Here is a 15766-nt window from a genome sequence, read left to right on the forward strand (position 1 = left end):
TACTGATTTCTGGCAGCAGAGAGGGACAGTAGAAGTCTCAAGAAGATTAGGCCTAGTGGGGCAGGAGGGGGAGTGCCTTAACAATATGTTTTCAGGTGACTACAGTCAGTGCTAAGTCAGTCTTCAATGTAAAGCAGCTTCTAAAATAAGACAATTTCCTCAAAGTTATCATATGCATTTAAACACAAACAAATTATCTTTTCATAAATGCAAATATACACCCACATATATACACTTCTAGAGCAGGGGCTTTAAGAAATAACCAAGTTAACTGAAGCATTTGAAAACTACTTCAGTCTACAAGCTCCAGGCAGACTTCTTGGTTTTACTCAGTTATATTAATCATCACACATTTATCTATAAAGCATTCTTCTTTATTTAAGTTAAACAATTTTTCAAGGATGGTTTCCATCTATAAAATGAAAAAAGTACAAGCTCTGTACAGCAGACTTTTCAAACCAACTGAAAAAACAGTTTCCAAACTATGTTTTGAAAATCTGCAAAACAATATCACCATTCTTGCTCTGAAGACGGTAAGAAAAGTTCTCAGGAGACTCCATCACAATTTGCTTCAAGGGCTCTTAATTTAGCTTTCAAATGGGCAGATTTCTTCAACATTAAAAACCCCTAAAATCACAGTAAGTAACTTTGGCACACTGTCATGTAAACATAACAAAAGGATACACTTCTTGTCTGTTCTCTCAAAGAAAAGCAACATACAGCTCCTATATTAAAACCCCTAGGCACAGCATCCATGGGGAATTAGTGAAAATATTCCTACTTTGTATGATAGCAGTTGACATTAAAGACTTCAGAGGTGGAAGATGGAGATGATTTTTTTTTTTTTTTTTTTTTGCTAGCAATTGTGATTCAGAAATAAGAGGCAGGTCATTATTCAGAGTTGCAACTGCTGATTTCAGTTAGTTACTATGACCACAGTTGCAAATGGAAATACCTCCATAGTAGAAAACTGAGTGGTTGGGTTTTTTCTTTTAAATTCTGTTCTTCAAAATCTCAAACAATTGACTTGCTGCTGAGCCCATATTTCAGCACTTATTTTTCCAGAATATGAAGAAATCTACTGCTATGTTTATGAATCACGTTTTTCAAGTTCTCGGCTAGGTTAAAAGGCTACAGGTAGGGAGAGATTAAAAGCTGAAAAGTAGTTTATCCACTGTACGGCCTCTCAAACAGGCAAGTTTTGGAGAAAGTGGATTGTGAAGAAGCAAAAAAAAAAGTATTAATTACTCATTAAAAAGTCAGGTGATATTTGGGAGAACCTGGATTTAATGCCCCCATCCAAAAGGTATGCAAGTATTTGCAAGTCATAACTTCAGATACACAAGGTATTTATGGGCACCATTGACTGGCACAGTTAAAGTAATTTTGCCCAGAAGAGTACCACCTAATGTATAGATACAGCCAAAGAAAACTGAAAAAAAATCAGGAACTATTCTACTTCCAGGAACAAAGGAAGAGGAGAACTGTACCAGCATACTATAGTACAGCAGACGTTTTTCATCTCCTTATGATCAACCCTCACATTTTTCCAAGATCCATCATCTTACCAAAACATTCCTGGCACTGCACACCTGCACTAATTTCTGTCAATGCTGTCTTGCTTATCAGTACTTATTTACCTTTCATTTTCATTTTAAAAGCTCATTGAAGCATTTGCTTTTAATAAAAAAGTATATAGTCTATGCAAACATAAGAAAGGGCAGGTCAAAGTTGGGGTTAACTTCGATAGTACTATTTTAATATAAAAATGACATCAGCTGGACTGAAGCTGCAAAATGCACAGGTTCTATGGTTAAAAACACATAGGATCTGCTGGTATTCAGGCTGATTCCCAGAGCCAAGCCTGAATCCATTCAAAAGCTCCATTTAAAGAAACAAAATGGAAGAAAATTCCCCAGTAGTAGGTCCATAAATTAAGCAAGTGCAATCCAGAGATATTACATAGCTGCTCATCCTTGCAAATTCAAATCTTGTGCTGTCAGTGACATTGCTATTCTATCTTATTTCTACAACTCAAATGGGAAGTTTGAGACAAATTTTTCTCATTGGGGCCCAGAATGAAACTGTGCTGAACCCACATGGCTACATGGAAGATCTGCACCATTTATATAATTTTGTAACAAAGGAAGAAGTATTTTAAAGATAAAGTATTACAGAAATGATCAAACACAAATATCAAGTACAAGTTTAACGTTGGGTACATGTAATGAATTTCCAAGTTGGAATAAATCCGAGCAATCACCTTGTGCAGATGCATTGGCTTATTTTGCTATTTTCTTTCTCCTCCTGAGCTTCATCATCTCCAGTGAGGGTGAAATGTTAAGAAGTAGATCCAGTTTGCAAAGCAAAAGCATCCAGTGTTAGCACGGACATCATACTCAGCAGCACAAAATCCGCACCTTCATAAAGTTTCACTTTCCTAGCATTCCAATCCAATTTCTGGTTGTACATACATCATTCACTTTGTTGATAATTATAGGATGATGAAAACTGATATAAATCATTGGGATCTGACAATATATATACTTTTATATATTTATATTTAGAGTCCATCATAGAAAAGTTCATATTCAAATTACCAAGTACACACAGGAGGAAAAAAACCTTCAAAATGACATTTCTGTTTCTGGAACGACAAACCATGATTTCTATGCAAATGGAGATTTCAAATGACCTTCTCCTAGTAATTTTTCCCACCCTCCCCTCCCACTCCCTCTTCCCCACAGGTGTTTCTTCAGATCCTTTTTTTATCATACATCAGTTGTTCCTAGAGTTAATTATCTGCTGTGCAAGTACGTAACTGAAGACAGAAAGGAATCGTTGAAGTCTTCACACCAATAAGGAATTGTGCTGCAGTCATGTTCACTGACATCTTTGCAGTGCTTCAAGCCCCTGGATCCCTGGTGTCTGCTTCAGCACTCTCCTACTTTCAGATAAAGGTGGAATACTGAGGTATATAAGTTCCGTGGAAAGTTTTAAGAAATACATCAGTAATTCAATCAAAACTTTGCCCAACGTCTATGAATCAAAACAGCATTTTGCTTGTAAGTCTACTGCTGCAGATTAAGTGTGAATTTCCACTGTTGTGACAAAGAAGGACTGCAGATCTCAACAGTGAGACCACCATTTTTGGCATTTCGGCTGTCTAGACAGAGGTTGCTGCCGACGTGCCTCAGTTTGGAATTGCTTTCAATTTGTTCCCATTTCTGGAAGAGAAAATACAGTTATTGAGCTGGAAAAGCAGGAAAAGGATGAGTTCTAAATCCTGTCCTTTGAAGCCTTCATAAGCTTCCCTGCCTTGTGCCTGGGAAAGTTGTGAAAACTGCAATAACAGTACACAGTTTAGATGATCCCTGAATAAGAGCATATAAGTTACGGCAAGCCTTGACAAAACAGCTGTTCGTTCAGCTAACACACTGCAACAGATACGGAATACACCAAATAATTTTCCTCTACTTCAGCACTTCTCAAATACACTGTCACAGTGTATTACCTATGTGAAACCTTCGGTCTGAAGAAAAAATAAAAATCACAAAACCCATCCACATAACACTACAGTTCTGAACACTGAGAAGCAAGAAACACAATCACTAAAGGCAACTTTACAGAAATCCATAAATCTGAGAGACAGCTTTCAATTATACATAAGTCAAACAGTCAATCTATGCTGTCAGAAGCTCTTTGCCTAAAGTGATGCTAAGGACAGAGTAAATCCAAGATACAGGATGTTTAAAAAACCAAAGTTTTTTTCTATTGTATTTCTAACATATTGTGACTTTAAAGCTTATCAAGAAAATCTTGCTTCCTTCGTTTCCTTTTCTGAAAAATGGTGAGAATATTCCTCCTTTATCAAGGAATAGCATTTCAATTATCTGTCTGCAAAAACTGAGATACAGGAGCAAGGAAGCTGGCAGGCAATCAGAACTGATGACTTAGCAGAATGAGATGAATTGTTATATGACTACATCAAAAAGATGGTACAACTCTGCAAAGGTGATTTTCTTCAGGCATGGAAAATAGATGAAGTTACAATGCTGCATTAATAAAAATGAATTAAAGGAGTCTAGTGCTGTTATAAACAGGTCACAGCTGAAAAGAAGAAAGGAAAGCCACGCCACACTCTGGAGACACAGACTACATAATCTTCAAACTTCATTGAAGTCACTTCACCTTTCAAAAGTATGTTGTGGAATATAAATTCTATTTCAGAAAACAGACATGACAGCTGAAGACTGTTACACATCAATGCTGTTGGGCAAAACCTTTACATAAGCCCACTGTTGGGGTAAAACCTCTGTATGTTCATACAAGATTGCCACTGGCCTATGAAAAGCTCAGTACACAAACTTATTCCTGCTGCTCTGCCCAGATGTTGTGCATCCTAACTTTACACAAACAAACAATAGTGAGACAAAGTGAAGTCTAGAAAGGATAGAAGATACGATGACCAGTGCATGTTCTTGCATTCTCATTCACAACCCTGGTTTTCCCCACTGTTTGCAGGGTGCATTCACAACATACTAACCTGTCTGCTGTCATTTTCCCTACAGCCCTGAAGTTTTATTAGTGAACCAGGTGCTCTGTCCACAACAGTAAGGCACAAATCCATATGTTTCACCGACTTGTCCTTTGTTAAGGCCCATTCCTAGAAAAGGGAATAAAAGAAGTGTACAAAATTGTGTATACTACCATATGCACTAGGTGCATATGCTATCTCTGCATATATAGCACAGGTTAAAATCCTGTAATTAGCTACGTATGAGCATTAGAACAGGTCATTGTTCCTCATAGAGCAGGCTAGGAAAAAAAGGTCCTTTTCAAACACACGAATTCCAATTGCTTCAGTATCCCCAAGCCAGCTCAGGGCTGGGCTGGCCGTTTGCTCCCTCTGCTGGCTTTACACCAGTACAACGGGCAGTCATGCAACCTCAGGTTTAAAATATTTGTCCAAATAAAGTATTTGTCCAAACAACGCATATGTACCACAGTGAGGAAACAGTAGTTGTTAATGAGTGAGACCACCTCAATACACAGAGCAATACACAGGAGGACTAAACTCAAGGGGAGAGGGAGAACATTACTTCCTATCCAAGGCGTGACACAATTTCTTTTAAATGCATTTAAATATGCAACTCTTAAATAGAGAGCAAAGAAAAGCTGTTCTGTATGTACCGTTGCTCAGCTTGTTTGATCTTGGCATCCTTCTATGCAGGGCCTGATCTTTCACTGATGTTCAGACTCTCTCCATGCCTTTCTCTGCAAAGTCTGGTCTCCAGGATCCAGATTGGTCTTAATTTGCCTAATTATCCTTTGAAGAAGGAAACTGATCTATCAACTAATGCCATGCTAATTATCCAAATCATGCTCATCACCACTTAAAATGGCACGATTTGTTTTTCTGCAGCAACCAAAGAGGATTCAGAGTTGTATAATACAAAACCCTACATATACAGGGCCAAGCCTGGCTACATTTAAATGCTATTTTGCAAGCAATCAGCATTTCAGAAAGAAATTAAATTACTAATCCCCCCCCCCCTTTTTTTTTACTTATTTTCTGATACCATAACTGAATTTTTGGCTTGCATAATCACTTTTAAACTCAGATTTAACAATGATTAAATTCCTTTGAGAACAGATAAATGCTCAGGAAACAATCAGAACTTGTAACTCATGTGATTACATAGATAGGTACCATATTATGCAAGTACTAGAACAATGACAACTACACAAAACAAAGGCAGGAGAACCTTCTTTATTTGTCCCTCAAACCCTTAAACTGAAAATTTTTCCTTTCGCTCTCAATATGTTAATCTCAGATGACAGCCAAATTACTTGCCTTCTCAGTTCTGTCCAGTTCATTAAATGTCAACAAGAATCAACAATAGCCACTTTTAACAATATAAGGAATTAAGTGAATTATTTTCAGAATTTATTAGGAATCACAAATGGCCCTGAAACAGATGGCCCCCTTGCAAGTTTTATACTTAATAATGACACTTGAAAATAGTACCAGGGAAGTAGTAAAACTTGTGTTTGAGAACCCTGCAGTCAGAGAAAGTTACAGCCTTGAAAATACTGCTTTATACATCTTCAGCCTTCCACCAAAAGGCTGCAAGACTTCCAGACAACAGAAATCACGCAAGAGATTAACGTATATAAAAGCCAAAGGTAATTCTTCACAAAAGCTCCAAGCTCTGTTGCTGGAGACATGTACGTGATGGCCCTTCATGGTACGAACCAGTGTATAGATGCTTTCCTTCAGTGACCAAGAACTATGACTACCTCTAATGGAGATAAGATTAAGCAAGTTTCACTACACCAGAAGAGAAGAAAAATTGCAAGCAGTGTATGTGCTCGGGGCACAGTCTGGAAATAGGATAGCTCTACGTAACACTTTGAAAACCACATTTGAAAAAAATCTGTGCCATAAATCAGAAATACAAAGTTAATAGAACACTACTAACCTGAAACCTTCCCCTGACACCTAAGTGCATTTGGCTTTACCTTTAGCTCCTTATCATAACTCTACTTTTTTGTACATAGTTAGCAAATACACCACAATTTCTTCAGCCCTTTAGAGGTGTATATCTACCTTTTTAATCACTGAATTCTATGGGGGGGCAGGGGGAGGGGGGAAGGGCAGAAATCCCATTTTGACTTACATTTTGCATTTAAATTGCGTTGACCATAAGACAGAGTACACTCTTCAAATTATAAGAGGTGTCCACAGCCTATAATACTCTTAATACCAACCCCCCTATCCAAACCCTCTCGGTAAGAATAGGTGCAAAACACATATTAGAGATTTAAACACTCTGGTTTGTTCTCTATCCCTCTTCTCCCATGTGATTCATTCCCTCTAATCCAATACGAATTCTGCTCGGTCATAAAACCTCGTTTTGACCCATTCTGCCTCTTAATCTGTCTGAATGTCCTCTCACAGAGACTTGTTCAGAGTAAGAGTATATTGGTTTGTCAAGGTTAGCTTCACAGAAGAAACTACACAGCAAAGAGGGTCAGATTCAAGGGAGGGGAGTTTGAAAGAGGAAGATAACTTTGTTTAACTAGAGAACACACAACATCACCAGAAACTTCCAAGATTTCTGTACCAAGGCAATTCTGACATGTCCACCCTTTGTCCTAAAAAACATTGTGGTGTTCTGAAAAGATGTGTACTTTCATAAAGGTAATAGAAAAAGCCTCCCCAGATATATTCTTTTTAATGATAGGTAAAAGAGGCCTATCTCAGATGTATGATGGCAATGCATTCAAGTCAACACAATTCATCCTCCAGGAAATACCTTCTTTATTTTAGGCTTCCTCTGTTGTCAGGGTTTTCCCCTTCTAATTTAAAACAAAGAGAGTACAATTTGATACTTATTCAACACTAGGTTTGTAACTGGTCAGCCTTCTATTTTAAACAGATGTACTTAAGTATTAATCTTACATTTGATTTATAGTCAGGTTGATTCTGAAAAGAATTTAGTGACAAAGCAGCACACAAAACAGTGAGCACATATGCGTATACTTTGTGAACGATAACTAAGTCACTACTGCATAAATAGATTCTCTGAAATAATTAACGCTCACATTTACAGATTTTACACATTTGCAATTAGTTTAAGAGTAGGATTAGAAAGGATTTGTTGAAATACTCCCTTTACTCTGTGCGATTAGGACATGACATCTAGGCACCTCTGTTTTCTAGAAGAGCCAAATAGAGATTTAAGACACTTTTTTTTTTTTGTACCCTGCTACTGCAAATTGGAAATGACTAATGGGGCACCACAGTTAAGCTTCTTCCCGGGAAGCAAGTTATCAGTCTCTAGTGTAAAAGCAAATGTTAGAGACAAAGGAAGGAGGTAATCTGATGCATTCTGAATGAATCTCTGGGCTCAAATTCTAATCCAGAAAACACAAAATTATATTTGAGGGAGAAGTTATGTAGACAATCTGTTATAACAACTGATCTTCTGATTCAAGTTCACCTTCCTATCACTAGTACATAGTATGTCCTTAAGTTAAAAAGTTTCACTTTGTTGTTTGGTTTTGGGTGTTCCCCACCACCAAGCATAGGATATTAAAAAAAAAAAAAAAAAAGAAAAAAAAAAAAAAGAGGCATACAGACCTGGTTTCCCCCGGCATTATGACATTCATAAACTCCAACAACACCATCTGCAAAATGGCCCAAAGTGTCAAGGCAATTGGTACCCTGCTGCAAAGCCCCAAAAGCTATATCTTGATGATCAGGTACCCTAAAATGAAACCAGAAATACCTGCTTAATTCAGCATCTTTAAATTTTGGTGTGTTTTCAACTCTTTGTTTTTACTTAGAGAATTTTTAAGATGACAGGTTAAAAATGAGTTATGACTACTATCTGGAAATCTCAATCATCTTCTGAGAAGGGAAGGCAATTATCTGATCATGAACTGATCAAACGTGAGTAAACTTGCAAGCTTACAGCAGAAAACAGAAAGACTTGTACCAGAGAATGAGGATGAACATACAAACTCAGCACAAAAAGTAAATAAAAGATGACTTAGCATCATTATTTAAGGTCACTCAAGCTTAATGCTTTCAGTTAAGGTCATCAGCCCTCTTTTTTCAACCAAGCTACCTTGTGGCAGAAATATGACATTTCCCAGTATTTCCCAGACTGTTTTTACTGAAGTGTTAGAAAAAGGGTTAGGAATTTAAACAAGAAAAATCAGTGTTTTACTGCTATCTATTTTGTAATGGTTGCACATAAAGTGCACTCATATAGTATGGAAATACCCAGGTAAACCCATCCAACAAAATAGAGTTGTGGGGTAGAGACCATCAGTTCATGTCAAACAGTAAAGCAAGGGCATATTAGCTCCTTTTAAAACTTCAGACTATAACACGAGTATATAATTCAACCCAGCAGAATGAGCATGAGAGATGATACAGAACAAGATGACATTACACTTAAGTAATGCTTATGGTAGCACATTTTCCAGGAGAGCTTGCAAGTCGTATTTTTTTTGATAAATTAAACAAAAATAAATATCCTCTGGCACTTTTAAGAGAAAATAAAGAATAACTCACTTCCTCAGCATCATCCTGGTTTATGAGACTCTTTAGTATGTCTGGTTACGTACATGTTTTGCTAGGGCTGTAATGGCTGGTGCTTTTGTATTCCAAGCCTGTATGCCACTAGCAGTTACCTGACTACTGACGTGAAATGCCCCGAGGAAAGAAACGAGTTTTCTTATAAGCCACACATAGTATTTTACTATTACACTACCAATATTAGGTTGACAGCAGACAAATTAGTTTATAGACTTAGATGTGACAGACACACTTATTAACAGGTTATTGAACAAAAGCCTTTTTATCCTTTTAAAAAGGGTTTCTCTTTGAGGATTTTTCATTAGTTAGGATGCATTCACATTACAGAAACTGTTAGCAATGTTACCCCTCGTTTCCCTGTCCTCACCCCCCTGCCCCACCGCTTCCCCAGTTAATGATTATCCAGTGATAGAGAACAAGAGACAGAAAGAGCAGAAGACTCTGCTTGTATGGCAAAGATACAAGGCCCTCTTGTCTGTAGACTCCCCTCACTTGTGCTATACTGAGATTCAGTCTTCTCCCTCAACTAGGCATGTGCTTAGGCAAAGGCAAAAGCTTTAAAGGGACAACAACAGCATGCAGAACAACACACTTTTGAGCTCAGTTTTGTGGTTGTGTAGGAGACGAACTTTGAGCTCAGATGAGTCCTTTGGACAGTGTTTTCTAAAATACCTGCTATTGCAGCTGTAGTTGCAGTAAGTAGAAAAAGAGAAAGCAGTTTACTAGGGAAAAGTGGCTCTTTAAGAATAGAACTAATAAAAGACAAAAGCAAATAAGCCTGCATGAGGCATTGCTTTCACAAATAAATTAAACGCATCCTTTATAATCCAAGGAAGAAAAAGGAAAAACTGATCATTTCTCAGAAGGGAAATTCAGTCAAAACTCACCGTAACTCAGGATAAACATTTTCAAGATACCACTTGAAGGGTTTGCAGCTAAGTCTCTTTCTGAGTTCCATTCGGCTTTGAATACTAGACAGGAGAAAAAGGAGCAGTTTTCAAAAGTCAGGCTGCTGTCTTCACATATGGAATTAAGGAATACACAGAAAACTCAAAACCAGTAGAAATGTAGAACTATATTTTAAAGAGAACACATGAGGGCTAGCACTGCTTTCACCTCAGAAGGCGCTCTCACAAAGAATAAATGAATAGGGCAAAGAAGCACTTGTGACTTACTTGCCATAAGGTACATTCCTGGCTGAAGGCACTGCTGCATAATAGAAATTTTTATACTCATCCATCCAGACTTCTGCTGCCCTGCGTGTATTTCTAGAGACAATCATGAAACACATAGGTTATATTTTCTCTAGCTGCAAGTAAACCATGTCATCTATCTTTGGGTTTATTTTAATCCTTCCTAGATAGTCAGCTGCCTCAAGCCAGGCAGAAGATTCCCTATTAAAGACCCAAGTAATAGAAAACCATCAGAGAGTAACATAACTGAAATCAGTGCATTGAGAATGGAATTTATGTCTTTTCCACTCTCATCACTGCTTCAGGTTTTTATGCAGAATTTAATACACTTCTTGGAGCACACTGCAAACTCCACAGAAGTTGTTAGGTTGTTGTTTGTTTGTTTGGGGTTTTTTTATAAGAATAACTTGACATAAGCCAAAATCAGTGAATGTTCACCTGGACAAGCAAGCTAATTGGAAACATAAAAATCTCAACAATTGGCAGTATTTAATAATGTCTTTTACCTTTCTGAAAATAGATATGCTAACATAGGCAAGATATATTTTCAGTCTTCATTCTATTCCTACCAACAGAGCACTCAAAGTTCCAAAAAGACATAAGCTGTCATGACATTTAAGGCTATGAACCAAGCAGGTCTGCTGTAGCTGAGGTAACAGAGAAGAACCAGTAATTAGAAAATGTTTTTAATGCTTTAAAATTCAAGAGAGATTAATTATTGCAATAAGCATGAAAAACACTAACCCAAATGCTTTACTTCCAATCAAACTAAATCCAATCTAACTAAAATTCCTGTATTTATGTAACTGGTGTCTTTAAATCTCCTTTTGGACTGCAAGAGGGTAATGTGTTTTTCCATCCCCTGGCTTCCATGTAAATCTCATTTACTTCTATTGTTTGTAATTTTATGCTTAGAAAATTAAGTCTTATTTCACTTGCAACTGCCATGCTCTGAAGCTTACATTTGGCAGTAAGTTCATCTAAAACAACTGGAGTAAACTCAATCAGCAATAGCTTCTTCAATATGATTTTCCAATTCAAAAGACAAAAAAAAGTCAGGATAAAGTGAGTTATTCTTGCAGGTCACTGAGAAGGAAGGATGTTGGGAAGAAAAGTCACAAGACAGATCCCAACCATTTTTTTGTTTGAGGACTGATTTTTTGCAAAGTTTCCTTTAAATTTTTGTAAGCAAAATCGCATTCAATCCAAACTAGAGAGGTATTTCAGTTTATCTTCACTTACAGTCTCTCAGGCCTGTGCGAGTGTCAGCCAGCCACTCAGCACCTGCCCCTGTTGCTTGCTCAGCAAAATCAGTTTGGCTGCCCACAAACCAAACAGATTTTGGTGGTGGGAGAGGAGCTATTGCGGTTTGCCAGGGTTTAATGTATCCAAAGACACTTTCAAGTCCAGAATGAATGCCTGCATCACACTTCCCCCTACTCATGAACAATTCAGGCTTAAGGTGACACAAATACAGAAACTGCGTAGATACCAAGAACTGTCTAAACTAGTACGACCCCAAAGAAGGCAGGGTACTGAGGAACACAGCGTGGGGTGCACTCAGCACTTAAAGCTGAGCAACAGTTAATGAAACCTAGCACCGAGTGATTGGAGGTAGCTTTGCACGGAGCTGACTGGGGTTTGCAAGGTTTATTAGCTCCTCTGAAGGGTGTATTTTTACATACTGCTCTAACAAATCCCGCAAGGCACAAGCTGTATCTGCCCACACCAGATAGCCAGATGTGGTCTCCCTTCTCATGAAACAGGACTCCCAGTCTCTCATCCAGAATCACTAATTTGTTTTGGCTGCCAAAAGACGGTGCACACTGACTAGTCAGCTAAAAATAGGATGCTTACCCAAAGCACTCCAGAACAAATGGCATGGTTAAGGGACAAATGATGGTGTAAGCTAGCCAGTCCCAACTGCAAGACCAGCACAGATTCCACGCCCCAAGTTTCTTGGCACCATGGTCCTACACATATGTGATATCAGTATTACAAGGGTATCCTAGTACCCTAGGTTTCTTGTTCTCTCCTTGCTAAAAGTTGATTTTTAAGGCATTCTCTTATATTGGTTTGACATCCAAGAAAGCTGACTGAAGAAGAAACCTTCAAATACACAGCAACTTGTCAGCCCTGTTTTTAAGTGATATGCAACTTTTCTAGGTCAATTCAAAACTATTTCCAATGAAACAAAGAACTTTAATGGTATTTCAGAATTTGAGGCAGCTGGACAGCTAAGAACACAGGTAATAAACCACTTGCAGAGAAAGGTAGATCTGGAAAGGGATGTAAATACCCAAGACACTGGTTTACAGGCTTCAGCTGTACTCACTACTCAGGTACATGTGGGATCTCTTTTCAGAGTCATTTTGAACACAGGTGACTGGAAAACACAACTTTAAAAAATACCTGTCATAGTAATTATCCGGACATTTAAGTAATCAAATCACAATGATGATTTGACACCACACAAAATCCAAAAGCTTTAATCCCAGTATGAATGCAGAATCTTCAACCCCTGATAACATGACGCATTTCTGATGTCTGCTGTACCCTTACATGCATACAGCTGTACCTTTTTCCTACTTTTCAGTTGAGCCATGTTTAAGTACCTTTTACATCACAGGAAAAGCAGCATCTTGGCAACAGCCCAAAGATGGAAAAGCTGCAGAGGAGTGGGATAACTGCACACTTTATGTATTTATTTATTTTTATTAACCATGCTTCTTGTTATGACATTGTCATTTTAAAATCTAATGTGAAACTAAAACAGTTGCATCCTAAGCATACATAATATGGTCTAATTGATAGATCTTTCTACCTTCCTGATATACAGCATAAATACTGGAATAGAGATGTGATGTATTAAGAGAGGATATTTCATTGCTAGCTTTTGTTTTCCCATAACTACTATTATTCATTTTTACTGTAGCATAGAATAGAGATCTTAAAGAACAGGGGACCAGAAGAATCCCTACTATAACTACTGGAAGAAACAGGTCAGCGACTTTATTTAAGCAGACTATTCAACTCATTGGAGTCATCTTTGTGGCATAACCAGCATGGAAAAGAAAATTTACATCCTAAGGAGGTTCCTCAATCTAAGGTGAAACACAAGTCCAAATATATCAGCAGCTTAGAACATCCTTACAAATTTAAGTACATCTGTGATCTCTATGTTGCTTCATGTTAAACAGAGTTTGGGCTTCATAGCCCTTCAAGGATAAAGAATTTTATTTGCAGCTCTTAACATAAAGAGCCTTTAGCTGAGACTTGTACATCTACTGCATCAAGTCCAACTCTCCAGACAAAAACCTACAGCGATTCTTCACAGCTACAACTGATAAAGCCCTGGTCAAAACATCCACTATACACACTCACACAATACCTTCATCCACACTACTTAAACACTGTGAACATGAATCAGAATTGCTGTTCTCATTCTACAGAGGAGAAACTGAGGAAACAGCTCAGTATTGCTGCTACATGTTGTATCAACAGCAAAATTAACAGGCATATTAATCTAAGCACTTAATACTGCAGTTTCTTAGGTCTATAGGAAAAGCATTTTTAAACATAGCACAGGAAAGGCAAATATGATATAGAATGAAGTTGCCAAGGGAATGGCGCAAATGCCAGAATCAGTCTACATAATCACTTGCATATCACATAGTGATCATCTATTAACAAAAAGCAAGCAAAGCATATTCATAACTTAGTGTATTTTGGCTCTTAGTGAATGATTAAACCATTTCTATAAAATGACGATTTATGAGACAGTTCTGAAAAGAAAACCATCTTTAAAACCAAATAAACACAGAGTTCTCAAAACTGATAGAATGTCAAGCTGAGCATTTCCTTTTTTCCTAAATTCTCAGGCTGTGTCTACTAGAATTTTCCCTTTGTCTCACAATCTGTGTAGTTGCCTCGAAGTAATTAATTTCCTTTTAATTAATATTTTTCCATGCTAGATAATATTGCAAATATTTCTAAAGAAAAAAACCCTTAAAATGAAATTACTGCCACCTGCTGATCATCTGAAGAAATCCAAAACATTGCTATTTAGCTCAAGACTTAACAGTTACCTTGCAAACACAGTACCACTCCCACCAGGAAATGTGTATGGATGCTGTTTGCGAAATACATGACCCACTCTGCTGCAAGGGATGATTTCTAGGCTCCCACCACATTGCCAAACTCTGAATGAGATCTCTGAAATAAAAACATTAAAGGCCAACATCACAAAATACTGCAATTCCATAGTATACTATTTACAGAGAATGCTTTTAGTGATTATTGCTGAGAAGATCAATAAGGTGGTTTTCTGAGAAACTCTGGGATAAACAAAGGCATATCTGAGCATTTATATTCTCCAAGCTCAGGAGAAATAATCATATTAACTCGGAAGCAAACCTATATGTCTTCTCTTACCTGAGATTAACAACATTCCTCAAATTCATAAACCATGTTGCAATTTGCCAGAGTAAGTTAGGTCTGTATGTACTATTACTGTGTTTTATCTAAAGGGTACGCAACAGTAGATACACTCAGATAAATTAATGATCTAGCTTATAATAAAATTTTTCAGCTAAAGGTGGAATAACACAGTGGACAAAAATCAAGGCATGATAAAACAATCAATAGATTCAAGCTGCTAACTTATTACAGCAGATAACCAAACACTCCCAAGCACTGGCCATGGAAGGAGTTATATCAAGTCAATCTTGATTTGAAGACAGACTAAATAAAGATGTAATTTCTGTAAACTGAACCTAGTGAGCTAGCGAGGACAAGAATGTCTAGAAATATCTATACACCTTTCTCAACTTTGACCTTTGACAGCAGAAGTCACCTAGTGCTTACAGGGAACTTTTCCTCATTCATTCGAAGTAAGTGCTGAAAGAGGGGTCCTTCCAGTAGCACTGTTTCAATTTTGATGATTCCCCAGTCACCAAGTGGTACCCTTAATTTCAAGCCTCCTCATAGTAATTCAGTGTCTTTCCAGATTTAAAAAAAAATAAAAGTAAAAAACCCCAAGCATCTCTAATATAAAGTCAGTATGTCATAAAAGTAGACACTAAGTGCCATTCCTTCCACCAGAAGCCTTCCTCCCACATACACAAAGTAATAAAAATAGCATTACATCAAAAATTAAATTGGGGGGAAAAAAAGCCCCAAAGGTTAGAGAGCACATCTTCTTGATGGTCTGTTTCATTCAGCAAAAAAGGGAAAAAAAAGGTGCTGTGATTTCAACTGTTGACAGTGCAAGTTAACTACCTTTCTTCTGAATGGTCTTTACTTTTACAAGGATCATTTCGTATTTGTTTTACTTCAGTGATAAATTCTGTTGCACCAGGGCCAATTAGGCACATTCATGAATCCTAGACAAGAAACATAGATAGAACATCCTCCAAAAATATTAATGACAATATTGTCTTTGCCAGTGACTTATAAT

At 37.4% G+C, this 15766-nt stretch overlaps 1 protein-coding gene across 1 annotated transcript in view; it reads right to left on the bottom strand.

The window, feature by feature from the left end:
• Window positions 1-364: 364 nt before the first annotated feature.
• GALNT2 (polypeptide N-acetylgalactosaminyltransferase 2) overlaps window positions 365-15766 on the bottom strand; it is a 102680-nt gene continuing 87278 nt past the window's right edge. Inside the window, exons 11-16 of the mRNA XM_074896722.1 lie at window positions 14397-14523; window positions 10291-10383; window positions 10003-10086; window positions 8150-8276; window positions 4547-4666; window positions 365-3227 (exon numbers count right to left, since the gene is read on the bottom strand). Coding sequence (XP_074752823.1) covers window positions 3072-3227; window positions 4547-4666; window positions 8150-8276; window positions 10003-10086; window positions 10291-10383; window positions 14397-14523 — 707 coding nt within the window. The 3' untranslated portion in view covers window positions 365-3071. The remainder of the gene's footprint in view (window positions 3228-4546; window positions 4667-8149; window positions 8277-10002; window positions 10087-10290; window positions 10384-14396; window positions 14524-15766) is intronic.

Source organism: Athene noctua, chromosome 1 (genome assembly GCF_965140245.1).
Source record: "Athene noctua chromosome 1, bAthNoc1.hap1.1, whole genome shotgun sequence".
In the NCBI taxonomy this organism is placed as follows: Eukaryota; Metazoa; Chordata; class Aves; order Strigiformes; family Strigidae; genus Athene; species Athene noctua.